The sequence below is a fragment of the Plecotus auritus genome, assembly GCF_963455305.1.
Source record: "Plecotus auritus genome assembly, chromosome: 9".
Lineage (NCBI taxonomy): Eukaryota > Metazoa > Chordata > Mammalia > Chiroptera > Vespertilionidae > Plecotus > Plecotus auritus.
The window spans coordinates 18,440,354-18,467,579 of record NC_137783.1 but is presented as its reverse complement, the minus strand read 5'-3'; the positions used below and the strand labels follow the sequence as shown (position 1 = coordinate 18,467,579).

The 27,226-nt window shown below is 57.9% G+C and overlaps 3 protein-coding genes across 6 annotated transcripts; 2 read left to right on the top strand and 1 right to left on the bottom strand.

Annotated features, from left to right (window-relative positions):
- NFKB2 (nuclear factor kappa B subunit 2) lies at positions 1-7,720 on the top strand. 2 transcript variants are annotated; one of them, XM_080642460.1, is made up of 23 exons: positions 1-109; positions 1,346-1,438; positions 1,708-1,789; positions 1,905-1,945; positions 2,212-2,310; positions 2,390-2,541; positions 2,777-2,883; positions 2,966-3,124; positions 3,416-3,520; positions 3,649-3,734; positions 3,818-3,956; positions 4,184-4,309; positions 4,453-4,662; positions 4,743-4,884; positions 5,253-5,367; positions 5,460-5,673; positions 5,813-5,982; positions 6,085-6,187; positions 6,304-6,455; positions 6,585-6,654; positions 6,821-6,993; positions 7,132-7,243; positions 7,366-7,720. In XM_080642460.1, exons 2-23 carry the CDS (start codon positions 1,418-1,420, stop codon positions 7,485-7,487), a joined length of 2,700 nt encoding a protein of 899 aa, XP_080498586.1. In that variant the 5' UTR covers positions 1-109; positions 1,346-1,417; the 3' UTR covers positions 7,488-7,720. The 2 variants fall into 2 exon arrangements, with proteins under 2 accessions (XP_080498586.1, XP_080498587.1); XM_080642461.1 differs by lacking the exon at positions 4,184-4,309 and having other exon boundaries at positions 57-109.
- PSD (pleckstrin and Sec7 domain containing) lies at positions 7,711-23,728 on the bottom strand. Of its 2 annotated transcripts, none has more exons than XM_080642459.1 (17): positions 23,604-23,728; positions 20,643-21,380; positions 20,271-20,373; positions 19,482-19,836; positions 18,306-18,746; positions 16,883-17,077; positions 16,636-16,716; positions 16,336-16,448; positions 15,649-15,707; positions 15,450-15,539; positions 11,802-11,845; positions 10,165-10,355; positions 10,003-10,073; positions 9,742-9,899; positions 9,425-9,569; positions 8,992-9,135; positions 7,711-8,524 (listed from the first exon to the last, which is right to left on the bottom strand). In XM_080642459.1, exons 2-17 carry the CDS (start codon positions 21,294-21,296, stop codon positions 8,294-8,296), a joined length of 3,075 nt encoding a protein of 1,024 aa, XP_080498585.1. In that variant the 5' UTR covers positions 21,297-21,380; positions 23,604-23,728; the 3' UTR covers positions 7,711-8,293. The 2 variants fall into 2 exon arrangements, with proteins under 2 accessions (XP_080498585.1, XP_080498584.1); XM_080642458.1 differs by lacking the exon at positions 23,604-23,728 and adding an exon at positions 22,610-22,745.
- Positions 13,510-27,190, top strand: FBXL15 (F-box and leucine rich repeat protein 15; the record flags this gene model as incomplete). 2 transcript variants are annotated; one of them, XM_080642463.1, is made up of 5 exons in its annotated part: positions 13,510-13,832; positions 25,137-25,267; positions 25,441-25,594; positions 25,904-26,409; positions 27,045-27,190. In XM_080642463.1, exons 1-5 carry the CDS (start codon positions 13,650-13,652, stop codon positions 27,106-27,108), a joined length of 1,038 nt encoding a protein of 345 aa, XP_080498589.1. In that variant the 5' UTR covers positions 13,510-13,649. The 2 variants fall into 2 exon arrangements, with proteins under 2 accessions (XP_080498589.1, XP_080498588.1); XM_080642462.1 differs by having other exon boundaries at positions 26,861-27,050.
- Positions 27,191-27,226: the final 36 nt, after the last annotated feature.

Sequence of the window (27,226 nt, the reverse complement as noted above, 5' to 3'; positions counted from 1 at the left end):
GGGCGGAAAAGGGGCTTTCCCCGCTGGAGCCCTGGGACTGGAGAGGTGTCGCGACCGGTCCGAAGTGGGTCGGGCCGGGAGAGAAGCCGGGACCGAAGCCGCCGCCGCGGTGAGTGGCCGGGTTCAGATCCCTGGGTGGCCGAGACACGGGAAGGGCGGGAGGAGGGCCCATAACTGATGGAGCTCCAGGACTGGAAAACGGCATTTGCACACACACACAGAGCACGCACACGAACCAGACACCCGGATACACATCAGCATCCCTGTACAAAGACACGCGGACCCGTACCTATGCCGGCGAGTGCACAGCATCATCCATGTACTCAGCTTCGCACACATGTACACATGCAAACATACTCACCCGTTCTCAGGTGCCTGGACCTATTCCCTTCACGCACAAACTCAAAGATATGTCCACCTGTGCCCTTACACATCAAGACAAGCTCAGACATGTGTCCACCCTGAGAAGTTTAAGGTCGCTCACCTGTTGCCCACACGCCAGCACATGGGCTGAAATAACACTGTATACCTGTGATGGAGACACACACTATCACACAGGGCCATGGGACTGGAGCAGGGGCACGAGCACCCATAACAAGTGCGGTGTGGGAATTAACCGCTGCCGAGATGTTTCGGGGATAGGAGCCCATCCCAAAGAGGAGACACTTTTTCTCCCTCCCCCCCACGACCCCAAGAGACCGGTTCTTGGGGCAGAACCCCGGAGCCCCCCAACTGGGAAGAGCCCCCGCCTACAGGCCTTCGGGGAGGAGGCCTTCCTACAGTAGGAATGTCCCCCCAAAAGCCCCCGGGTGAATCAGCCGTGGCCTCCCTTTGGGTAGAAAATCCCAAGGTTGCTCCAGCGTGGGGAGGCGAAGGGGGCGGGAGGCGGGCCTCGTCCCCAGTCTAGGAGCCTTCCCAGGTCTTGAAAGACCCTGTAGTCCCCGGCACCTGCCCTGGAGAGAGGAGGGGAGCCTAACCCCACGGGGGCTTCCCTGGGTCTGGTTGCCCCTCTCCCCACAGAGGCTGCGGGCGTCCAAAGGCTGGCGTCGATCAGGCGCCCCTCCCGCATAGGGGGCGTGGTCAGTGCGTCATTTCCAGTCCCGCCCCCTCCGGCTCCGCCTCCCCTTGGTATTTTCGGGACTTTCCTAAGCAGTTCTAACTTTCCTGCCCCTTACCCGGCCCAGCCCAGGCCAGCTCCGGATCTCGCCCTCCACCGGGTCTCCCCCGCCACACCCGGACGGGTGGCTGGAGGAGATCCGACCCTCCCCCTAACCTGGGGCCCCCTCTCCCCGCACTCCGGTCCCGATCTGTCTCTCACTACCCCCGCCACTCCTCCTAACCTAAGGCGGGCGCCTGAAACTCTGGGAAACAGAATCCGGCCGGAGCCACCAGACAGAACCGGACCTAGCCCAGAGACATGGAGAGCTGCTACGACCCAGTGAGTCACCCCGCCTGGCCCCAAAGCCGGCCGGATGCCCCCGTGTTTGTCTGCCAGTCGGCCTGTGTCCCTTCTGCTCCCTTGTACCTGTAATGCCTCAGATTATTTCAGCCTGCCTGTTAGTCTGTGTGCAAACTGCTTCCAATGGGAGCTCTTTTATGGACACGAGAAGGAGAGGGAGTGATTGCTGAGGGTTTAGAGAGCTGGGAGGTGGAGGGCCCTGTGGGTGGCTCAGAATCAGCTGCCACCCCAGTCTGTCTCCAAACCAGAGTCTGGATGGCATCATTGAATATGATGATTTCAAGTTCAACCCCTCCATTATGGAGCCCAAGGAGCCTGCCCCAGAGACAGGTTAGTAAGTTTTAACCTCCCCTTGTCTTAGAGGGAGGGGGAGGGAAGAGCGTGTGCCTTCTGCCTTGGGGATGGGCTCAGAGATCCTGGATCAGCAAGGCCCCTCTGTCCCCAGCTGATGGCCCCTACCTGGTGATCGTGGAACAGCCTAAGCAGGTAAGTGAATGGAAGGGATAGTATGGGATGGCTTCAGCTTTGGGGGCAAATGGGGTAGTTGTAGCTGGGTGGTCCTGGGGAGGGTCACTGACCACAAAAGCCGCTTTGGGTTGGGATGGTTGGCTGCTGCTGATCACAGTAGTGTGGTTGTGATTTAGGCAGACACTAACAGTCAATATGGTCACTGCTGGCAGGGAGTGTGGCTGGCTCTAGGGGGGGCGGGGGTCCTCCCTGGTCACAATGTCACTCTATCCTGGGACCTTCAGCGAGGCTTCCGGTTTCGATATGGCTGTGAAGGCCCCTCCCATGGAGGGCTGCCAGGTGCCTCCAGTGAGAAGGGCCGGAAGACTTATCCCACTGTCAAGGTGAGCAAGGATGGTGCTTGAGGGTGGGCTAGTGGACAGTGTATCCAGCGGTATTACTGACAGCCCTCAACCCACACAGATCTGTAACTACGAGGGACCAGCCAAGATCGAGGTGGACCTGGTAACACACAGCGACCCACCTCGTGCCCATGCCCACAGCCTGGTGGGCAAGCAGTGCTCGGAACTGGGGGTCTGCGCTGTGTCTGTGGGGCCCAAGGACATGACTGCCCAGTAGGTGTCCCCTACCCCTGGCCCCTACTGGCATGCCCCCTCATTACCTGCCAGTCCTAGGCCCCGGCCCATCTCTAGGGAGAGACTTAGAGTGGCCCCAGAACCCAAGGCCACAAGTAAAAACCAGAAAAGCTTCCTAGAGGAAGTAAGGCTAGGCTGAGCCCTGGCAGTGGGGAGGGTGGCTCAGGAGGAAAGAACTACCTGCAATACTTCTGACTCTCCTTCCCCCACTCAGATTTAACAACCTGGGTGTCCTGCATGTGACCAAGAAGAACATGATGGAGATTATGATACAAAAACTTCAAAGGCAGAGACTCCGCTCCAGGCCCCAGGGCCTTACAGGTATGGTGGGGAGGGATCATGGGAGGTGGTCATGAAAGGAGTAAAGAGGAGCAGTGCAGAGGTCATTGTGCCCACTGTGCAGAGGCTGAGCGGCGGGAGCTGGAGCAGGAAGCCAAAGAGTTGAAGAAGGTGATGGATCTGAGCATTGTGCGACTGCGCTTTTCCGCCTTCCTTCGAGCCAGCGATGGCTCCTTCTCACTGCCCCTAAAGCCTGTTATCTCCCAGCCCATCCATGATAGCAGTGAGTATCTCGATTCCTGGAGTGTAAGACCTGGGTGTCAGAGAGAGCCTGAGAGGCATCCTCAAGCTGTGGAGTCAGACAGGCCTGGGTTTGAACGTGGCCCTGCCACGTATGACTAAGAGATCTTGAGCAAGTCATTTCCCCTCTCTGAGTATGGCTTCTGTCTTGGGTAAATGCAATTACTAGTGGTTCCTCTTGGGGTTGTTCAGATAATGATACAAAGCACTTGGCTCCACAAATGGGGCCATAACTCTTACATCATCTCAAGTAATTGATATTCCACCCCCATAGAGTCTCCTGGGGCCTCAAATCTGAAGATTTCTCGAATGGACAAGACAGCTGGCTCCGTGCGGGGTGGAGATGAGGTTTATCTGCTTTGTGACAAGGTGCAGAAAGGTGAGGCTGGAGCCCATGCTGGGAACTAAGGATGCTGGGTGTCAAGATTGGGGGCAAGGGCAACTTCAGGAAAAATGGCCCTGAAGATTCCAGTAGGAGCTGTGGCCAAGCTTCAGTCTTCCCCATAGATGATATTGAGGTTCGGTTCTACGAAGATGATGAGAATGGATGGCAGGCCTTTGGGGACTTCTCTCCCACAGATGTTCATAAACAGGTACCCTAGGGACCCTCTGGCCAGGGATGGGGGCCCTTCTAGGCCAAGGCCTCAATGACACTTTATGTCTTCCTTTGGCTCAGTATGCCATCGTGTTCCGGACGCCTCCCTATCACAAGATGAAGATTGAGCGTCCGGTAACTGTGTTCCTGCAACTGAAACGCAAGCGTGGGGGAGATGTCTCTGATTCCAAACAGTTCACCTATTACCCTCTGGTGGAAGGTAAAGCAGGGCTGAAGATCCCAAGGGGGCTGGAGGGTTGGGACTGGGCTGGAAAGTCCCAAGAACTAGATCAGGGTACCCATGAGTCAAGTTAGGAGTGGGGAAGGTCCCAGAAAGAGGTGGTCCTAAGAGGGCTTTGGGGGGAAGGGTCATTACCAACCTTGGGACAAGGCTCTTGAGTGGCCCATGAGTTGGGGTTCTAACACCTCATTTCCCTCTGACTGCAGACAAGGAGGAGGTGCAGCGGAAGCGGAGGAAAGCCTTGCCCACCTTCTCCCAGCCTTTTGGGGGTGGCTCCCACATGGGTGGAGGCTCTGGGGGCTCGGCAGGGGGTTATGGAGGAGCCGGAGGAGGTGAGGGGTGCTGGTGGCATGAAGGGCGGTGAAGGGGCGGGGGGGGGGGGGGGAGGCGGGTAAAGGGGAGAGAAGTTGTGTGGGAGGTAATCTGGGAGAGTTCAGGCTGGTGCCTCCTCTCCACAGACTGCTTGTCTTCACAGGTGGCAGCCTCGGCTTTTTCCCTTCCTCCTTGGCCTACAGTCCCTACCAGTCCGGTGCAGCCCCAATGGGCTGCTACCCGGGAGGCGGGGGCGGGGCGCAGATGGCCGATGGGGCATCTAGCGGGGATGCTAGAGAGGAAGCAGCAGAACCGAGCGCGCCCCCCGAGGACCCCCACCGCAAACCGCAAGCTCAGGAGCTGCTGCAGCGAGGTATAGTCCCCGGAATTCGGGTGGTCGGAGCGCTGGGGGTGGGGGACCTACCCCGCGCCCACGCCCCCTGTCGCCCTCAGCCCGGGAGTACAACGAGCGCCTGTTCAGCCTGGCGCAGCGCAGCGCCCAAGCCCTGCTTGACTACGGCGTCACAGCAGATGCGCGCGCGCTGCTGGCGGGACAGCGCCACCTGCTGACGGCGCAAGACGAGAACGGAGACACGTAGGTGGCGGGGTGGGGGGGGCAGGGGAGGAGATGGGCTCCAGCGTGAGGGTTGGGGATGGGCTTACTGTGGAAGGTCGTGGGGTGCTCTGTTGAACAGACCCGCTTTCAAGTCGGGCTCGCTATGTACTACTTCTGTTCAAGATACTTAATCTCTCTATACTTCAGATTTGTCAAAGGTTAAAGGTATTTATCTACCTCAAAAGGTGCTTAGGAAGGATTAAGTTCAGGTGCTGCATTGCCCTTAGAGAGGTCTGGGCTCAACAGGCCTCAGCAAGGCAGATTGTGGAGGCTGTGGGGTTTTGAGGGTAGAGGATGCTCCCACTGCCTGGGCTTGCTAAACCAAAGTCTCGATCCCCAATCCCCAGGCCGCTGCACCTGGCCATTATTCACGGGCAGACCAGTGTCATCGAGCAGATAGCCCATGTCATCTATCATGCTCGGCACCTCGGTGTGGTCAACATCACCAACCACCTGCACCAGGTGAGGGGCACCTATTGATGAGAGGCTAAGAGTTGGAAAGCAAGTGGGTCTAGGCCAGGGGCGGGCCTGGCTCACTCTGCCTGCGTCCCCAGACACCCTTGCACCTGGCGGTGATCACCGGGCAGACCAACGTGGTGAGCTTCCTGCTGCAGGTAGGCGCAGACCCGACACTGCTTGATCGGCATGGAGACTCAGCGGTGCACCTGGCACTGAGGGCAGGTGCCAGTGCCCCTGACCTGCTGGGTGCGCTGCTGCGGAGTGGGGTTCCCACCGTGCCCCAACTGTTGCACATGCCAGACTTCGAGGGTGAGTTCTTCACCTCATCTGGACCAGGGGCAAGGGTAGGGATCAGGGAGGGTAACTGTTGAGTGCCTAGAGTGGACATAAGGTGTAGAGGTCAGCTTGTCGGAGCCACAGCTGCAGGCTGAGTGTCCTATGTCCCTAGGGCTGTACCCAGTACACCTGGCAGTCCGTGCCCGAAGCCCTGAGTGCCTGGATCTGCTGGTGGACAACGGGGCTGAAGTGGAGGCTGCAGAGCGGCAGGGGGGCCGAACAGCTCTTCACCTGGCCACAGAGATGGAGGAGCTGGGGTTGGTCACCCATCTGGTCACCAAGGTAGGAATGAGGACCATGGAAAGACCAAGGATGGTGAAGACATAGGGAGAGGAAAAGCCAGTCAGCTGGTGCTGTAATCAACCACTCCCTTGCACTCCACAGCTCCATGCCAACGTGAATGCGCGCACCTTTGCGGGAAACACACCCCTACACCTGGCAGCTGGACTGGGATCCCCAACCCTCACCCGCCTCCTTCTAAAGGCTGGTCAGTCTCACCCTCAGGGGCCTATGAATAGGACTGGGAGGAGAAAAAGGGGTGCCTCCCATGCTCCCCACTTTGCAATCCTGAATGTGGGTTCCCACTGCACCCCCCTCTCCGAGGTGCTGACATCCATGCTGAGAACGAGGAGCCCCTGTGCCCACTGCCTTCGCCTCCCACCTCTGGTAGTGACTCAGATTCTGAGGGGCCTGAGAGGGACACCCGAAGCAGCTTCCGTGGCCACACACCTATTGACCTCACTCGCAGCACCAAGGTGAGGCCAGCCTGGGACAAGAAGTTCCAGGGAACAGGGTGTCCGGGCTTAGGGATGGGGTTCAAAGTATCTGGTACCTGGGCTTAAGGACTGGGATGGGAGTAGTGAAGCCTGAGGCTGTCTCTCCAGGTGAAGACCTTGCTGCTAAATGCTGCTCAGGACACCATGGCGCTGCCCCTGACCCCACCGAGCCCTGCAGGTGAGATCTCTTCACTCATTCCTAGCCCTAGCCCCTGCTCACAGAGGTCTTTCTCTTTAGATCTCTGAAGGGGTCGGTCCTGTCTATCAGATTGCCATGGGAGAAAAGTGGTGTCTGTGCCCATCTCTGGAGGTAACTGACACATTTGTGTGTCTGTCCCCCTCAGGGCCAGAGCTCCCACTCGATGATACAGTCCTGCAGAACCTGGAGCATCTGCTAGATGGGCCAGGGGCTCAGGGCAGCTGGGCAGAGCTGGCAGAGCGGCTGGGGCTGCGCAGTCTGGTGGACACGTATCGAAAGACAGCCTCACCCAGTGGCAGCCTCCTTCGCAGTTATAAGGTCCGTTGGGCCCTGTCCCCTGCTCCGTGCCTGCTTCCTTTCCCCAGAATCAGATCCCAGGTGCTTCCTTGGCCCCAGGGCTCCTGACCCCACATCCTAACTATAACGGAGGTTCTCATATCTCTTCCTTCTCTCCAGCTGGCTGGTGGGGACTTGGCAGGCCTCCTGGAAGCTCTGTCTGACATGGGCCTAGACGAGGGAGTGAGGCTGCTAAGGGGTCCCGAGGCCCAAGACAAACTGCCCAGCACAGGTAAAAGGGTCATACCTGGAAGATCATCTGGGCCTGGAGGGTGGGAGGCCTAAGGCCTTAACTCTCATCTCCCCTCCCCCTCCCCCTCCCCCTCCCCCTCCTTATGTCTACTTCCCCTGCAGAAGTGAAAGAGGACAGTGCATACGGGAGCCAGTCAGTGGAACAGGAGGCCGAGAAGCTAGGCCCATCCCCTGAGCCACCAGGAGGGCTCTGCCATGGGCACCCGCAGCCTCAGGTGCACTGAACTGCTGTCCATTTGCCTGCCCCCTTCCTGGGCCCCTCTGTACAGCATCCCTACCTATTCTAGTCCTTATTTAACACCCCATGCCCACCCCTCAGTTGGGGTAAATAAAGGATTCTCATGGGAAAGGGAGGGGGCCTGGCCCCGTCCCTAAGTTATAGCCACCCTTGAGTGACATGTCCTACCCTGGCCCAAAGCTAGGCACTGGAGAGAAAAGGAGGTCCAGTCACAAGTCCAGAGCAGTTTTAATGGGGGTGGAGGCTGTATAAAGGGCAGGGCCCACTGAAGGAGGGAAAGCAAGGCCATGCTGACCCAGCCTGTGCACAGGGGCCTGGGCATGGACACCCTTCCTCCACCTCTGGAAAGAGAAGGTGAGCCCTCAGGAAGGAAAACCAGCTCGTCCCCAACTCCTGGCCTCTGTCTGAGCCAGGCCCCAGGATGGAGGAGGATTGCTGGTGTTGGGTGGGGGTGGTCTCAGCTGAAAGCAGAACCGTTGTCAGGCCTCCCCTCCCCTCCCCCCGCCAAAAAAAAAGCATCAAAAGTCCAGGTCCCTAGCCCTTCCCGCCCCAGCCCCCAGTACGAAAAAGTGCAAAACATTATCACAAAATGGGGGGGTCTCAGAGGGGCTCTAAGCCTAGGCTCCTGAGGCCCATGCCCTAGCCCTGCGCTGCCCCGGACACCGCGTCCGGCGCGGTAGAGCCCTGGGCCGAAGGGCCCTCAGGGTTCACCCGAGGCCGGCCCGGGCTCAGGCAGGGCCATGTCATGCAGTGCCCAGGGGGCACCCCCCCACACACACTCTCACCCCCAACTCAGGGCTTCCGACGCCCACTGCCTGCCCCTGCCCGAGGCTCTGAGCCATGACATTGAGCCCGGGGCTGGCTGGAGACATTGGGCTGCAGGGAGGGACTGGAGTGAGGTGGGGGGACTCCATCCTCTGTGCCGCCAGCTTGGGCCAGTGCTGCCTCTACCACGTCCAGCTCTTCACTGCCCGCCTTCAGCTTGACCCGAAGCAGTGCTGCATATGTGCCATAGCGGGATTTCTGAGGCAGAGGGGCAGGGGCTGTGAGCCAACTCTCCACCCTCTGCCCATCCCACCCCATCTCTACCCCGTCTGGACCAAGGAGGGATACCAAAGAAGGCTAGGAGATGGCAGGTTCTTGCCCACTCTGGACCCCCAAGGATGTGACATGATCCCCAGTAGGTTGGTGACCCTCTATGGGCTCTCAAGATTGCCAGTTGTAACAGCCATTGTTTCTTGAGCCTTTACCAGAGTTGGGAAAACAGCACTTGACAGACATCTCACTTCATTACCCTAGTGAGTACAGAATAGTCTCCCTGTCCCACAGAAGAGGAAACTAAAGCTGAGAGGGATTAATCTTCAAGACCTTAGGAGTCCCACTCTTAGGAGTCCATGCCCTTGACCACTAGTCTGACCCTGTACTGGGGACACAGAAGTCCTGCTAATGGAGATAGGTGGCACATAGGTGCCCAGGGCCGGAAGGCTCACCTCAAACTCCAGGTAGGCCTCCTTCTGCCGCTGCTCCTCAGCCTCCTTACCCCGGGCCTTCTTGCCCAGTAGGGCAGCCTGGTGCTCCTGCAACTCACTTGCCATGGCCTTCAGCTTGGCCTCATGGGTCCGCACTTGCTCCTCCTAGAGGCAGAGGGAACACGGTCAGGGTTACTCTAGCACACACAGTGCCTTTGTGCAAGTTTATTTAAAAGGTGCCCCTTTCTTAGGATGAACAAACTACTATGTCTGGATTCACAGCATGGCAAGTAGAGTGGCAGCTGGGTTTCAGCCTCCATTCGCCCCCACCACCCCATGACCAGTGTCCTGGTGCAGTGGACATCTACATAATCATAGCCAGCAGCCCTGACTTCAGTTGGCCTGAGCCTGCCCTACTCCATCCCACTGGCCAGGGGGACAGAGCTGGGAGTACCTGGGAGAGGCGGGTGGCAGCGCTGGGCAGCAGAGGGCGGCTGAACTTCTTCTGGGAACTAACAGCAGCTGGGAAGGGGGGTGCAGAGAACATGGCGGCCACCACATTGATGCGAGTGATCCAGGACTGCATCTGCTCCAGGCTCCTGAGGAGATAGCACAGCTACTTGGGACCTGAGCCCAGGATTCCTATCCAGGAGTGCTAGTCCTGGCTCAGGATGTGGCCTGAGAAGGAAAGAATCCATCCAGAAACAAGGGAGGGGAGCAAGATGGGAATGGAGAAAAGGGGTCTGGGATGAGCAGGAGGAAGACACTCACGGAGCCTGGAAGAGGAAGACCCGCCAGTCAGCTGTGCGCAGGTAGAAGACATGGGGCCTCTTGCTGTAGTCCTTGGCACGAGTGGCCAATGCATGGTGGATGCTGATGGCATTCTTAAGCTCTGCCTCTGATAGGGCCTTCCCAGGCTGGTACTCCTCCTGCAGGGTGCCCATCTTGTCCTAGCCACAGTCCCAGCCTGGCCCAGCCCAGCCACATTCCCCAGAGCCTGCTCAGCCCCCACCCCTTGGGCTGGCCCCGAACCTTCTGCAGGTAGAGGATCATGCCCTTGAGGATCCCATGGAAGCTCTTCCAGCCCCGTTTGCCCCGAGGTGCTGGGGGGGGGGGGGAGGAAACAGGTCACGGGAGGACTGGGACAGGCCCACTCCCTTCCATTCCCCCAGACCCTTGCACTAGGCCACGTACTCTTCCGGCAGTCAGGGTCTGCGTGCACCTTTCGCACCAGGGCCCCGTGCTTGTAGACCGCGGCCCCAGGCTCAGGAGTCAGGTCCAGGAAAGGGCTGGAGCCGCTGCCACTGCCCCCGCTGACCCTCTTGATGACCTTGGGGTTGGGGTCGGCCAACTCAGACAGAGAGCGTCTCAACTCCTCCTCGTCTCTGCAGGTGTGATCACCTCAGAGAGGGCTGGCTATGAAGCCACACCCCCCCTTTCAATCCTGACCTCTGCCCACCCAGGAAAACTCCTCCAGTGTTTGTAGACATGGAGGCTGCTCTCAAAGAGTGTGGCTCCCCTCAACCTGAGGCACCTGCAACCATAGTTCCCACCTCAAACCAGGTCTCCCTAGAGGGTAGCTGTGTCTCCCACTCAGATCAGGGATCCATGAGGCAAAATGGCTCCTCAGATCAGAGCCCCAAGGGTAAGGCCATGTCTGTTCCTTCCTCCCCTCACATGTAGCCAACCCCATCCTCTCCATTTCTGCGCGCGCACACACATGCACGCACACACACACACACACACACACATTCCCTTCTCTACCAGGACAGACATGTCTGACTCAGCTGTCTCAACCACACCCAACACCAGCTCACAGCTTGTTGGCAAAATGGTGTCAGAAGGAGCTGCTTCCTAGTGGTCCCCTGCTACACCCCTACCTGCAGGCTCTGTCAGATATCATCTGAAAAGTGATTCTGTCTGGTCACTCTGAGCTCAACCTGCAAGCTCTCTATTGCCTCCCACATGGAGCCTATAATACATCCCTACCAACACTCTCTTCCTTCCACACTCCAATCAGGCCTGCCTCCTCTTAGTCTCCCCACCCCATACTCACTTCAGACAGCACATATTTGCCGCCCAAATATCAACTTCCCTTTTTCTCTTCCCAAAGTTTCCCCTCTTTCAAATCTCGCCCCCCAAGTCCCAATCCTCCAAGAAGCTTTCCCTGTACCCCAGTCCTATGCTCTGCCTCCTGAGGTCTTCTCTCCCACCTACTGGGAACTCCCATCTAAACCGAGCAGAGACTGGACTCTTAGCAGATCCTAGAAAATATGAGTAATCTGTTGACTGTTTAGATGAGGGCTCTACCCTCAGACTGGGGGGCCCAAGGCTAAAACTGGACCTTCTCTCTCAGATGGACTCTTCAAGAAGTCTCCAAGATTTCTTCTGAGTCTCTGTTTCCACTGGGACTATAACAGTAGACAATGTGGTCCCTTGTTCTGTGACACTTAGGGCTCCCTAGGACCCAAGAGGGGTCTCTCATACTATTGGCCCAGGGCCCTACCTCCAGAGACTTCTGTTTTCCCACTAGGATTGCCAAGGGACCTCCCCTTCTGAAACCCTCCTCTTAGGCCAGCTGACAATGGCCACTTACCCCAACCCAGCTTGTCATAACAACCCAGCTAGAGACAAGACACAGAACTCCAAGTCCAGGCAAGCATCTCCAAAGAAGGAAGTGAGGCCACTTCACTGCCTCTCATGGCCTCACCCACCTCCCTTGCCCCACAGCCTCAAGACTCACAGGGCCCACCTCAGCTCTCTCCATCTCTCCAGGCAGACCCTTCCCCACACCCACATCTCTACCCCCACCACACAGCCCCAGGACTCACATGGCCCATTGCAATTTTTCATTCTTGATGGAGCTGTACAAAGCCTGGGGAGGGAAAAACAAATCAAGGCAGTGTGGGTCAATCCTGGAGGAAGGTGCATTATGTACCCCAATGCCAGAGCTCAGAGCCCTCCCTCCCATATAGGGGAGAAGACAGAATTGAGGGAGAGGGCAGTAGGGAGTAATGACCAAGAACACAGGCTCTGGAACAGTACTAGGACCCGGGCCCAGCTTTGCCACTTTAGCTGGATTGCTTTAAGCAAGTATCCATGGGAAGGAACACAGTACCACGTGTTTAATGAAGGGAGAGCCATTAGCACAGGGTATCCTCACATGTGATTGATGCACAATTAATGGCAACTGCTAATATTATCTTTGTTGTTGTTATTGTTAAGAGGTCATCCTGCTCAGATCCTTGGTGGGAGAAACACAGCCCTGGAGGAAATGGAAAATAGTATTTCAAGAAGCTCTCCTTTTCCCAAACGGCCATGCTTTGGGCCTGTTTTACAGCCTAAAATCACACAGAGCATATGGGGAAACTGAGTCCCAGAATGGGAACTCCCTGTCACTTCCTTCCTTGGCTAATGAGAACATACTATGATGGCTCCCAACCCCAGGACAAGCTGAAACCATCCCCAACTCAGACTGCCCCACCAAGCCAAATGCCAGGGTGGTCTAGCCCCCAGCCGACTCCCACACTTCATGTTACTAGGGAGTGAACATTAGTTTAAAAGGCAGCACACCCAAAACTCCCTGTGGATTTCCAAACCAGTCACTTTCCTTCAGTACAGTTGCCCTGGGGGACCTGTGGGGACCTTGTGGTGGTCAAAGGAGAGAATGGGCTCGAGGATAGCATAGGAGACCCCTCTTCTTGGGAGTGGCCTGCAACATGGGTCCACACTAGGGCCTCCCACTGTGGAGGTGCTTCCCACAGCCTGTCTGTGAATAGGTGTGTCCCCAGCATGTGTGTGTCAGGCTAAGAGTGTGTTGTGTGATGCTGTTTGTGTGTGAGCTGGGTGCAGTGGTGACATAGGCACCTTCTCTGTGATGGGACACAGCCTACCCCCACCAAGACCTCTGACTCTCACTGCCCACGGCCATGCAAAACAGCCCATATGAGCACACCCTGTCCAGCGTTGAGTACACCCCACAGCCTCCACACCACACACAGCACAACGAGGCTTATGCACACACAGCTTCCCAGCACACACCTAGCCCAAACCCAGCATAGCTTGGACTCTAAACCTTCACTCTCCAACTCTCTGGCCAGGAGGCTGAAGTGCCCACCGACATCCAACCCGCAATCCTTGTCCCCAGCCTTCCAGTACATCTCCTGCCCTTTTTGGCCCCCAACCACATCTTCCTTCCAAAGTCCTAAACCCCATCCGTGAGCCCTAAGTCATGCTCCCATCTAGAAGACGCAAAGGCCCTTTAGTTTGAGGTGCCCATCTTGATCAGAGGGTCTGTGCTCTTCCCCCTCCAGTCCATGCCAATCGCTGGCTACCCGTGGGCTCTGTCCCTGCTGGGCTCCCTGCCTCAGCCCCACCGGTGCCCACCTCTGCTCGTTCTGCCTAAGGTGCCTCCCTCCAGCCACCCCCTCAGCCGCGCCGCCCTAGCAGCCCCCTAAGTCGCCCCCCAGCCTGGCGTGGGCCGCAGCCCCAACGCCCTCACCGCCTTTTTCTTCTTGCGGCTCTGCAGGCGGCTGACCACCAGGTCAGTGTAGAGCACGGGCTTGAGACTGCGCGAGCGCTGCGGCCAGCCGTAGCACAGGGTCTCGGCGCCGCGATGGGTGCGCCCATAGCGCACTGAGCACAGCGAGCGCGAGCGCAGCCGCCCGGCGCTGCTGTGGATGCTGTTGACGCCGATCATACTGGCCCAGCCTGCGCGCCGCGGCCCCCGGCCATGCCCCCCGCCCGCCCTCGGTCCCAGACGGCCCGCGGACGGCTTCCCCCCGACAGCCCGCGCGAGGGCCCGGCTGGGCTCCTACCGACGCAGGACCGCGCGGCAGCGGCAATGTCGGCTCCGCAGCTCCGTAAGCGGGAGGGGGGCGCCGACTGGGAGGGGAGGGCGAGGGCTGGGGCGGGGACGGCGCAAAATGGAGGCGTCTGACCGAGGGGCGGCCCCCAGCCGCGCGCCGCCACGGGGGAGGGGCCTAGGGAGGCCAGTGAGCACCACCTTGCGTGGGGGCGGGCAGCTCTGGGGCTTCGGGGGTGGGGGCTCTGGGAGCCCCTAGGCCAGGAGCTGTGAAGGTGGGCGGACCCTGTGGGTCTAGAACTCCCTCCAAAGCAAGTCAGAGTTGGGGGGGTGGTGGGGGGAAATGGTGGTGAGCAGAGAGGTCGGAACGCCTCCTGGCGGCCCTTTTTAGCAAGCCAGGATCTGCCACGAGGCGAGACGAGACGGCAGCGCAGGATATAGGCAGCCTTGGAATCGCACTGGCCTCATCCAACTCAACGACTCGCAGATACCTCAAACGCCCGTGTGTATACCCCAACTCAAGTACACACTCCCCAGTTTACAGACATACACCTCAACTAACCAAATGCACCAATTCACATTCACCCCAACTCACGGACACTACAAATTCAGATGCACACCTCGAGATGTACAGTCATTAACGTAAAAACATACACCCTCTACTCACGGACACATGTCATAAATCAGACAGCCAATTCATAGATGTACATCCCAACTACGTAAAGAACAAACGACACCCCCAACTCAGACACACACTCTTAAGCCCTACTGCACAAACATACCCAAATCAGACAAGCCCCATTGCTTCACCGACACCCCTAGGTCATACATATACAACTCAATTCAAGCATCCCCCCAACTCCCAATGGACACCCCCACTCAAATACATTCCCCAAATCGGAAATTAGCACAACTCAAGCTCACAGACAAGCCCAAGGACACTCCTGTGCACTCACATTTATGTGGTAGCCCAGTGACCCCTTTGCCAACCTTGGGGGTTTCAAGTAAGTCCAGGCCTCCCTGGATGAAACTTCACCAATCAGGGGGAGGAGTGAACCCACGGACGGATGCCCCTCTTCCTCCCATCCTTCCAGCCCCAGGGTCACAAACCCCTCAAGGGGCCTGGGCTCAGGCCAGCCCACCAGGAGCCAGAAGCACAGTAGAGTATCTAGTTCCAGTTTGGCGCTAACACTGCCAGAACTTGGAAAAGCCTTTGTCCCTCTCAGGCCCCGCTACCTCCGGGTGCCTCCTGTGCAGCGGTAACAGGATGACCTTTGTGACTATGAACCCTGGGGCGTGGGAGTGAGGCGGAGGAGGAAGCGATATGCCGGTGTGGCCCCCACCCCACGCAGGGACCCCTCCCATCCTCAGGGAACACAGGAGGAGGGGCACTAATGAAGACAAATGCAGGGTCCAGGGCCGCCAGATCACGCGGTTTTCAGAGCCACCTCCCCTCCTCCCGCAGTGCGCAGCCCGGACTGCACGGCCAGTGCGCATGTTCCAGAGAGCCTGTCTGTGAGGCTGGGGGGGCGGGGGAAGAGGAAGGGGCGGTACCCAGACTGAGTCTAGGCTCGCGAGGCAGGGCCCCTCACCTTGCCTTTCTCGGACACCCGCCAACAGGTCCCTTATCCCTCCCCTCCAGCTACCTGTACCCTGCCCCTGCCCCGCCCCCCACCTTGAGCAGCTCCCTGGGGAAGTCGCCGCCTTCGTTGAGGCCCTCCAAGTTCCCAATGAAGTCTCCGCAGGTCATGCGCTTCCCGATGTTCTAAGGGAGGGAACAGAGGCCTGTGAACCTGGGTGGCCCTTGGCCTTCCAGGCCTTGAAGTCTTGGACAAGGTCTGTTTTCCGGCTCCTTCCCGCCATACCCCACTCACGTGGCCATGGAGATCCGTGTTCAGTAGCATGAGGGCGCAGGTCAGCGTGTGCGCACCGTCTAGGGCAGAGTTGACATTCAGCCTTCCTGGGACTCTTCCCACAGCTATCTTACTCAGACTTCCACCTCATCCCCTGCCCCCTTTCGAGACCCCTTTGGCCCACAAGCACACTTTTGTAAGTCCTGAAGCCCATTAGTGAGCCAAACCTCAGCAAAGATTTCTCTTTTCCAGCAGATCCCTTAGAAGGGACCTCACCCTTTTCTCAGGCCACCCTCCCTAGCTCTCTCAGGTGCTGGGGGATGTCCACTGCTTGCCCCTAACACCCATATGCCTGTGTCTCTGCACGAAACACAAACAAGTGTGCCTCACACACTTATGTGGACCAGTGCAGCCAAACAGAAACCCCACTCAAGCCAAGCACTGTTTTGCACATATATGTGGACAATGGTATGCAAACACACCTGTCACCTGCCTCTTCACAACACACACTAGACCCTAACAATATGCCTGCCCACATGCACAGTTCCACATCCATGTAGTCATGTCAGCATTGTCTGCACACATATATGCTCACATGTCTGCAAGCTTGTGCATTCATTCATTCCTGCACACATACTCATGCTCCTAGACACACATACTCATGCTCCTGCCCATTTGCCAGGAAAGCCCTGTCCCTGGCCTCCTCACCCTCTGAGGACAGAGCTCCAGGATTGCACTGGAAGTATCTCTGGGAGAAGTGGGCCAGCACGCGCTCCCGTTCCTGGGTCTCACCCATTAAGGCCAGCTCCTTCAGAAACACCCTGGAGAGGAGGGAAGAAGGAGCATGTCACCCCCACCCAAGGTCCCCTTACCAGGTAGCCCTGGCTCTTGGGAAGGGTGATGTCAGGGCAGCTTAGGGGAGGTACAGGGGCTCAGAGGAGGCATAGCTAAGGCCCTGCACACCAGGCCTGGAGAGCTGGGGCTGCACTCAGAGGGCTCAACACCCACCTGAGAGCTTGGTCCAGAGTCATGCCCGTGAAGACAAAGAACTTGAGGTACTCTCCAGCCACGAGTTTACTGAAGTCATTGCTGTGGGCAGGGTAGAGAGACAGGTAGACTCTCAAGGGGAAGTGTCAAGGGGCCAGATGGGGGGTTACCGAGAAACCTGGGGGCATTAGATAGAGGGGATGTGGAGGTGCTGCCCACAGGATGCAACCTTCCTTCCCCCTTCTCAATCCCAGCCCAGTGGTTTTACTTCTTGCCCAGGTGCCGGGCCACATCAGCCTTCCTGAAGCCGTCTAGTCGGTATAGCCTCTTAGCTAGGCGCTGCGCAGCCTCCAGGTCTGCTTTCTGCCCATTAGACAAGGTGTCCGTGCTTCCCAGGGCTAGCCGCTCTGTGCTGTCCAGCTCTGAGTCTGAGTCAGATACCAGCTGGCTCAAGGGTGGTTCGCTGCCAGGGTAGAACACCAGCTCAGAGATGGGGCAGGTTCTCAGGGCCATCCAGATCCTTCCTCTGCCTCCAGAGCAGGATGACAGAAGGGGAGACTGGGACATGGGGAAGGCATTTTCTTTTCTCCAGAGGAGATTGTTCAGGTTCCCTCCATCATTACCACCTCTCTGTGGAAGTCCTGCCTCAAGTCTAACCCACATCCATTTTGCTGCTGTGGGAACTCTGGCTGCTTCCCCAGGGAAGGAGAAGATGAGGCTACAAGCTGCAGTGGGGTGTGAGATGGAGAGGAAAGCCCCCACACTCCCCATTCTCCCACAAAGCTCCCTAAGTTTGCTTTTGCACATAGATTCCCCATCACCACTCTGGTCCTTATCAGAACATAGTCTTGTATCTCTAAGAATATGGGCAAGGGTTAACACAGGCTGTCAGGGAAGAACAGTAGACGGTCAAAAATTTGAGGGCAACGGGGACAGCTTCCCACTCCTATATCTTTCCTCCTCCCACCCTTTAGGGAGAGGAGCCTCCTCCTTGGTCCTTCTACTCACAAAGAAGCAGGTTCTGGGGTAAAGGAGACTGTGGGTCAAAGTGCTCCCCCTCATCTCCTGTCTCCTCCTCTCCTTCCCTTCCCACCCCAGCTGCTCTACTTGCAAAGCCACCTGTCACCCAGAGACAGAGGCCGGAAACTCCTGGTTGCTAGGCAACCCTGTATCTCTGGCCACCCCCTCCTGTTGCCATGGCTTCCATGACTGAGAGGGTAGCTGGCAGAGGAGAGAGCAGAAAGGTTAGACTGATGAATGGACTTCCTGGATAAGGGTGAGAGACTCCTGATTGGAGAGGGAGGTGGCATGGGAGGGAAGGGATGGGAGAGGCTGATGGCTGCATCTTTGGAAGAAGCCTTCAGGCTGGATGGGTGTTAGGTCACAAGAATTCTAGGCAGGTTGCAGGCTCTGTCTGGGGAGGGAGGGACCCTCCTGGAGAGGACATCCTTCAGTTCTGAATTGTGGTTTCTCAAGTCACTGAATTTGAGACCAAGGGGGGGCTCTAAGGGGCTCCCCCTCAGTCAGTGGAAAGTCCTCCAAGTGGGAAACAGGGCATCTGCATTCCTTAACCATGCCTATCAGGGGTCAGGAATATAAACTCCCTCTTCACACTCAGGCTCTGTCCCTTTGAACAGCTGTTCCTAGAGCCCTAGGGGCCTTGAATCTAAGAAACCAAAGGGATCACTCACCTTCCCAGGGGTGCTACCCCCAGCCCAAAGCTGTCCTCTGAGCGGCAGGGACTAGGGGGCTCCTTCCCTGGGGCTTGCTTGGTTTCAGCCTCTGCCTCTTCTTCCTCCCCTCTCTGTGTCCAAGGCCCATCAGCAGCAGAGCTGGTACCAGAATCCGGTTCAAGAGGGGCAAGTGGGGCGGGAACAGGGGGATCAGGCCGGGGGATGGGGGATTGGGGAGGCAGCTCAAAGGTGAAGAAGGGGCTCCGGGTTGGGCCAGGTGAGGCCAGGGCCTCCAGTGAGGCAAGGCTGGTGTAGGAGGTGCCCTTGGCCCGGTGTGACTCCAAGATGGCTTCAAACACACAACTGAAAGAGTCAGGCCCATCAGTCGAGGGGCTGGTCCCAGGTAGAAAGGGCACAGGTGACTTGAGAGGCCCCAGGTGAGGCATCTGGGTGCCTGGCCTGCAGGGGCAGGTAAAATCTCTGATCAGGGGCCCAGAGGACAACTCTCAGGTAGCATTTCATTGAACTTTCATACTGACTCTACGAAGGAGCTTATCATCTTCTATTCACAGTCCCCCAAACCCCTTAAAAAAGCCATCTGGATAGGGACTCCCCACAACAGGTCCTTCAAGCTATTTAGTGCCTTGGGGCACACCATCCCTATCCATCCCCAGCACCCAATCCCCTTCCTCTCTCCCTCCCTGCTAATCTCCCTTTCTCCTCCTTCTCCCTGATCCTCTCCCCTCCTGCCATCCCATTTCTATTTCTGGCAACATCTTAGGAGAAGAAGATGAGGATTCAGACTACAGTGGGGTGTGAGATGAAGAAGAAACCCCCACACTCCCTATTCTCCCACCAAGATCCAGGATATGGGTTGATGCTCCCATACCCCCAGGCTTAATTCTGGCCTCTGGACTCTCACTCTGCCCTTTCTTCCCCAGAACCCCTTTCCTCCTCTATCCTGGTTATCTCCTATCCTCCTGGGATCTTGCTGATGCCCCCACATTCCAGTATTCTGCCAGGCCTCAGGCCTCTGTCCAGAGTCTCCTGCCACACCATGCTGGTGGCACCACCAGCTTGGTCCTGGCTCTCCCAACCCCACCCTCGTCTCTATTCCAGTCCCATTGATCCCAGCTCTGCCTCTGGACCAGTGGGAAGGAGCAAGCCACTTTCCTCTCCCTCTCCCCCACTCACCGTGCCCCCTCCAAGGCCTCAAACACCTCATCGTCCACATCCTCTTCCCCACCTGCCTCATCCTCATCGCCACTGCTCAGGCTGGGATGAGGGCCAAGGCATGGGCCAGGACGTGGGGCAGGTGGGCGGATGGTGCCAGGCAGGCCCTCAGAGCTGGGCTGACTCTCGATGGCTGAATCAGCCTCTTCCCGCTCAGCCAGCACTTCATCGATGTTGGTCTCTCGGTAGCACCTCAGGGGCACCGTGTCCAGGTCGGTCTCGGAGTATTTGGCCGCTCGCCCCACAGCCACCCCAGAGCCCTGCCCTGAGCCCACCCCAGGTGGAGATGGGGGGGCCTGCTCTGGGGGCTTAGCACCTGCAGTATACACAGGCATCCCAGTCAGGAGGTTATCCAGGTCAGCTTCCTGCCCTGACTCAGTTCTAGGAAGGAAATCATCCCCACGGCCTCATATTGGCAGGAAGTTCTTTCACTATCTCACCACCATTCCTTCTGCTACAAACTCAGCTTGTTCCTGGTACCAGTGGAGTTCATTTTCTACTCCAAGGACTGATCCTTGATATCCTGCCATCCCCTCCTTCTGCTACCCAGCTTCCTGCAGGTGCCCAACCCAGCCATCATCCCCAACCCCTCCATCCTAGCACATATGGGAAGACTGAGGCCTGAGGAAGCATTAGCTGATGCCGGAGCTCAGGAAAGGACTGGGGGAGGATTAAAGGAGGACTCCCCACTACGCCTCGGCTGCTGTGAAGGACCTGCCCTATTCCCCTTGCTCCAGGCCCAGGCCTTACCTGAGCTGGGGGGTGCCAAGGAGCCATAGAAGAATTCCCATTTGGCTCGAGCGATTCTCTGGGCATGAGAGGAGACTTCCCAGGGTGAGGACCAGGTGTCTCCCTAAGCCAAGGAGGGAGAGATAGAAGACACCCAGAGATAAAGCCAGACATACAAAGACAAAAGAAAATGGGATAGAAACACAAAGAAAAACACTCAGGGACAGAGATGGAGGTGCAGAGACAGAGGGACAACCCCAGAGGCAAGAAAAAGATTTAGAACAGGGGTGAAGGATTCGATGAGTAGCCCACGGGGCCAAAACTGCCAAGGAGCCAAGTCTTGCCCCTTCCATAGAACTCTGGGGTCCGGGGAGCCCAAGGGAGGTCGCGTACCTGGTTCAGGAGTCCAGTGTCAGCAGATCCTCGGAATAGTGTGGCCAGGTGCTCAGAGGGCCCCCCCAGCCCATTGGGGAGAGAGGAATAAAGGCCATCTGCCCCAACCTGAGGTGGGGCTGGTGGCCCATGTAAAAGGCCCTGGCTGCCAGGCAGAGCTGAACCTCCTCCAGCTGGGAGTGGGTCTGAAGTGGATGCCTCCAGCCGCAACTTGCGGTTGGCGCCAGGCCCAAGAGCTGGAGTGGGCCTGGGAGGAGAGGCCCCACCCAGGTCCCAGCTCCGACTCAAGCCTCCGGGAGCAGGTAGCCCATTCAGTGGCCTCACGCTGGCCTTCTCCACAAAGCGGAATATGACTACGGAACTCCGGGCCCCTGGTGGAGGCTTCCCAGTGGGTGAAGAGGGTGCCCAGGGTGAGGGAGCAACACGGGGTGAAGGGGGGCCACGCAGGGGTGTAGAGGGTGCTGTCACACGTCCCAGTTCCCGGCCTCGGGGACCTGGACCTGCCACCCGCCGTAGCAGGGAGCCTGTGCTGCCATACATGCTGGCTGGGGGACTCTGAGGCACGGGACCTTCGGGAAGCCAGCGGCGTGGGCATCGTGGAGGGGAGATGGCACAGTCACCTTCAGAGCAGAAGCGCATGGCACCCTGGGCCATGCTGGGGCCCGGGGGTCAGGCTGGGGGGGCAGGGATGGCGAGGCCAGGCGGGGAGTGAGGGGACAGCATGCTCTTCTGACAGGCCTGCAAGAGAGGAAGGGGAGCAGGGGGTGAACTGCCAGGGAGTTGGATGGACGAGAGCAGAGATAGGAAGGGGAAAGCTGGCTGGGGCCACTGAGCACCAGGGGCCTAGCCCACCCTGGGACTATGGCATAATTGATCCCTCCCCTGGGGGTGATCAGGCCTCCTGTTTGGGCTACTTCCATGGAGGCCTGAGGAGAAAAGATTGTTCCCTCCAAAAGGACCCTGGATTCCCTCCTTCTGCCTGGGGACTCTGAGCATCATCCCAGGGGGTGGTGGGAGAGAAAGGAAGCTATGTTGGAAGGAAGGAAGTTGAGTGAGCCTGGAGTCTCTGTGGCATTTTGTAGCTATTTCTGGTGTGGGGGGAGGGGAAGACTGGTACCCCCACCCTCTGGACTAGGAGTGTCAGCCAGCCATCACTATTATGCAGCCATGAGTGCCCCACAGTTAGTTCCTCTTATGGAGGCCCCAATTCAGGCCCCCAGGAAAGAGAGGAAAGAAGAATTGGAGAAGGGGGATCATACAAGGACCACAAGGAGCTGAAAGGCATAGGGTGAAGGGGAAGAAAAAGGCCTGAACATAAGCCGCTACCCCTAATACATATATGATGGATGGGAAAGGGACATTTTTGTTCTTAATATAGGTACACACACTCATGCACACACACATACTTAAGGACCAATAAATATGTCATATACAGTTAAACACATTCAGAGGCTACACGCAGACAGGCACACATACACATTGCTCAAAGACACACCCTCATACACTCTCACAGTCATAACAACTATGTGTATAATGGAAAGGCACATGCTTGTTTTACACACACTGTCATCAAACAGGAACACACAAAGAGATACCCAAATATACACAGAGGGACCCTCATTCTCTAACGCTCACAGATACATAGGCATATCAGATACAGAGACCTACTGGTCACAATTACACACAAATACAGATGCATACTCATACCCATACTTAAGCAGGGACACACACCCTCTCCCAACCCCCACCAGTCACTGGTCCCTGGAGGGGGAGACTGCGCCAGATCCTTCTCCCCCCAGGGGTGACAGATTTTGTCCGGCCCAGGAGAGACCATAAAGAGGTAAAGGGGCCTCTTGTGGCAATGCAGGGTAGGGACCGAGGTCAGGAGCAGCAACCCTGCTACTCAGGTTCCTGAAACTCAATTGAGGCCCAGCATATCCCCAGTGCAACCCGGACTCAGTACTCACCGCTGGTGGCCTGGAGCTGAGGCCGAGGAGAGGGAGGGGAGGGCTGGGCCCAGCTCAGCTGTGAAAGCAGCGCGCGGCTCCCGCTTGCTCCCGCTTTCTCCAGGCCCGCCCGCCTCTGCCTCTCAGTCCCTCCTCCTCCTCCCTACGTGGCTCCGGCAGAGCTAATCTCACCCCCCTCCCAACCCCCGCCCTCTCCCAGGGCCCTGAGCCCTGGAGGCTGCGCTCCCCAACCCCCCGCCCCCTCGCACTCACACACACAGGTTAGGTCCCGGCTGGACTCTCCCGCCAACCTGAGACCCGCCCCTGACGAGGGGGAGGATGTATGGAACCCGTTTATCTTCCTCGACCCTCACGTGCCCCACTCCAATTCTGTCCACGTTCCTCTCGCCCACTGCCCCCTGAGCCACACGCAGGACCCAGCTTCACACGCGTGTCCCGCTCCAGACCTCACTCGTGTCCCTAGGAGGTTGCCACATGACCTGTTACATGCCACACGCGCTCCCGCCCCCACGAGCTCGCGGCCGCGCCAAGCACACGGTATGCGTGTCGAGAGCGAACCCGCCTCCTAAATCCAGGAGACCATCAATTTATGGAAGAGAGACTTTAGGGTACACCGCCTCAAACCCTCCGGGGTTCGGAGTCTCAGACCCCGGAGACACAACCCTGACCACTCGCCCAGGACGCAGTAGGAGGTATATTAGTCAGACCTCCGGAAGAACGTCCTTGATGCCTGAGTTAGGTGCCCATTTAAAGATAAGCGGTTAGAAGGGATGACGCCGGGACTGAAGGGAGTGGGGGGCAGGCAACCCTTGTGCCCTTGGCCAAGGTAAAAGGGGGCCTATCTATTTTTAAGTAAGCGCCGCTAGAATTACTATGGCAACTGCTCTCCTAGAGAAAGGCAGAGCAGGCAGATGGTGACCTCGGAAAGAAGAAGGGGTCTGTTTGGGTGGTCGGGGGCGCGAGAACGTGCGAGGCGGGGACGCACGGGGCTCACCGCGGGGAGGGGCGGCGCCGGCTTCGCGTGGTGCTGAAGGGGACAGCGCCAGATTTGTCGCACTGCGCAGGCGCAGAGGCGTTAACAAAGCGGGGAGGAGGCGGCGGCGCGCGGCCGGAGAGGGTGCGCGCCCACGTGGCTCTATTTTAGCAGAGGTGGATCCTTCCAGCTATATCCTCCCCAAGCAGGCTGAGGAAGAAGTCAGTCCTCTCCCAAGTTGACCCTCTTTGATCCTTCCCCTCTGCTGGCTTCTCTCTTCTCACTGCATTGGGAGATGAAGGAATGTGGAAAGAATTCTGGGAAATCCAGGATGCTTTAGTTCTTTATCCCGATTCGCTCAACCCTGGACAAGGCGCTTTCTCCACAGGGCCTTGGTTTCATCTTTAAAATGGAGTGACAGCACAGACCTGCCCACCTTGCAGAGGTGCCGGAAGCCCTGATGAGATAATGGATGGGAGGGTAACCCAGCTGGGGGACAGCTTTCAGCGACACCAGTAGCTCTCGGAGTCCTTCACACCCTCACCACCAATGGGTGATGGGAAAAGCATTGCTCCAGGGGTTCCCGGAGCGGACCCTGGAACTAGGACCTGGGACGCCCTGAGAGGGCAGCTTAGAGTCTGAGGCCCGAGCTCAAGGGCGTCACTGCGCGAGGGTAGCCCAGACCCAGACCCACAACGAAACCTCCAACGGGGAAGCACTACTCCCGGCGGCTGAGCTGAGCACACGTTCTTCTCAGGACTTTAAACCTCCTAGGGAAGGAAAGGGACCCGGCTGGAGATGTAGTTATTTTATTTTATTTTATTTTATTTTATTTTATTTCAGAGAGGAAGGGAGAGGGAAAGAGAGAAAGAAACATGATGAGAATGAATCATTGATCCGCTGCCTCCTGCACGCCCCACACTGGGGATCGAGCCCTGACCTGGTTCATAGGTCCATGCTCAACCACTGAGCCACGCTGGCCAGGCGAGATGTAGTCCTTCTTAATGTGCCCTACGTCTCTTCCCCCAAGGTGTAAACCTGTTCCAAATCGTCCGGCAGTGGAAGGGGTTGGATAGCTCAGTACTTCACAATTAACCAGGAATGTGAGGTTTGGGCAAATTGCTTGATGAAGGAAGAAAAAAAAAATTAGCTTCACTCATTCAATTCATTAAACAATTATCGAGCACCTACTACATGCCAGGCAATAAGAGCCTATAGTTTCTTCCCATTTTTCAAAATCCCTAAAAGCAACCAGAGGGCAGAGGGTAAGCCCAGAACCTTGGAATTCTGGCTCTGCCCCTTCTGCGTTTGGCCTTGCTTGCTCCTCCCTTCACCACTTCACTCAAAATCATCCACTGGCCCAAGGCAATAAAAGAAGCCAGTCTCTGCAGCAGCATCACGTTCTTTAGACTCGGGCCTCAAGCCCTATAGCGGAGAAGGCGAGATCTAATGTTACAACACCGGTCTGTTCCACCCTCCGTTTCCGTATCCCGAACGCTTTCAGAGAGGATCCTCAGTGAGACAGCACTCGATTGAATCGGTCTGTCACTACAGCCCAAGGAGGCGGGTTCGTCGCAGCTGTTCCTAAACCAAAGCAAGAAGACCTTACTGCGCACGCGCAGTAGACAACCGAAGGAGCCACAGATGGAGCCGTCCGGAGGGGAGCAAGAACCGGGAGCCGTCAGGTACCTAGCACCGAAGGGGCCGAGAGAGTGAAGAAGGACCTGGGGGAGGGGAGTTGACCCGGGACCTGGCCTAGGGGCCGCTCTTAGAAGCTAGGGCGCAGGAGCGTAACTGAGACGGACTCGCAGGTAAGAGCGGTCTGGGGCCGCCGCCGCCAACGCCCTTTTACCCACAGGCTCCTGGACCTGCCTTGGGAAGACGTGCTGCTCCCACACGTCCTGAGCCGGGTTCCGCTGTGCCAGCTGCTCCGGCTGCAGCGCGTCAGCCGAGCCTTTCGGGCCCTAGTGCAGCTGCACCTGGCGGGGCTGCGCCACTTCGACGCTGCTCAGGTGAGCCGGGGGTCGGGTGGGGGAGAGCGGGGGACAGAGCTCCGCCCCCATCTGGGTACCGCCCTCGCCTTGTCTCCAGCCCAGTTCCCAGTCCTTCTGTCTACCCTTCCAGACCCCCTTAGCCCTCCAGGGGTGCCCTGGAAGCGATCCACCTGCGGGAAGTACTCTCAAAGGGCGAGTACCGGGTATCAAGTCAGAGGGCGCGTGGGGCGTGGGGTCTCTCCTGGGAGGGCAGGCTGCTGCCAGGAAAGAACTCATCTGGGGCTAATAGGCAGCGCCAGCCCCATCCAGGTGCCTCCCTGCCTGCAGGTGGGTCCGCAGATCCCGCGGGCCGCATTGGCCTGGCTACTGCGGGACGCCGAGAGGCTGCAGGAGCTGGCGCTGGCGCCGTGTCACGAATGGTTGTCGGACGAGGATCTGGTGCCGGTGCTGGCGCGGAATCCGCAGCTGCGGAGTGTGGCGCTGGCCGGCTGCGGGCAATTGAGCCGCCGCACGCTGGGGGCGCTGGCCGAGGGCTGCCCCCGGCTGCAGCGCCTATCGCTGGCGCATTGTGACTGGGTAGACGGGCTGGCACTGCGCGGTCTCGCCGACCGCTGTCCGGCCCTTGAGGAGCTGGACCTCACCGCCTGCCGTCAGCTCAAGGATGAGGCCATCGTGTACCTGGCGCAGAGGCGCGGTGCAGGGCTCCGAAGCCTCTCTCTGGCGGTCAACGCCAATGTGGGGGACACTGCCGTCCAGGAGTTGGCTCGAAACTGCCCAGAACTCGAGCACCTCGACCTGACGGGCTGCCTCCGCGTTGGAAGCGACGGTGTCAGGTGCCTGGGCCTGGGATCAGTGGAATGGGAGGAGGGCAATCACTTAGCCTCTAAGAGTAGGGATGGGCAGTAATCAAAAGGCAGACTGGGGTTTCTGCTACCACGGCACCCCCATTCTGAACAGGAAAGGCCTCTGGGATTGCCTAGACCAGAGAGCCCACAGTTTAGAAACTTTATTGAACCAGTATTTACACATTGGCAGTTTTCACCTACATAGATTTCTGGCTTTTCTTCAACCAGGGGAGCTGAGGAGCAGTAACCCTTTTAAGAGACAGGAAATCTCCAGTTCACTGGAGGCATTAAGTATATGACCCCGATCCAGGCCCCCTTCCTTGTGTATGGAAGCAAAAAGTATGCCCCGAGATAGTGGGATACATAGGGGCTTTGCTGGATTCCCCTACCCTGGGTGTAGCCATTTCGCGCCCTCAGCCTCACCCCACACCTCCCCTAGGACTTTGGCGGAATACTGCCCTGCGCTGCGCTCACTTCGAGTGCGGCACTGCCACCATGTGGCTGAGCCCAGCCTGAGCCGCTTGCGGAAGCGCGGCGTGGACATCGACGTGGAACCCCCGCTGCATCAGGCTCTGGTGCTGCTGCAAGACATGGCAGGCTTTGCACCCTTTGTCAACCTGCAGGTCTGACCCACCCACTGATGAGGCACAGCTGGACTGTGTGTCCCGGCCTGACTATGAACTGTAGGAAAGTGGACTGTGTGGGCCTCTGCTGAGAGGCCAATGCCCTACCCCACCCTGGAGCTTCAAATAAAGAGCTTTCTACCCCCTCCTGCCTGGCGCTGCCCTGTTGGAGAAAGGGGACA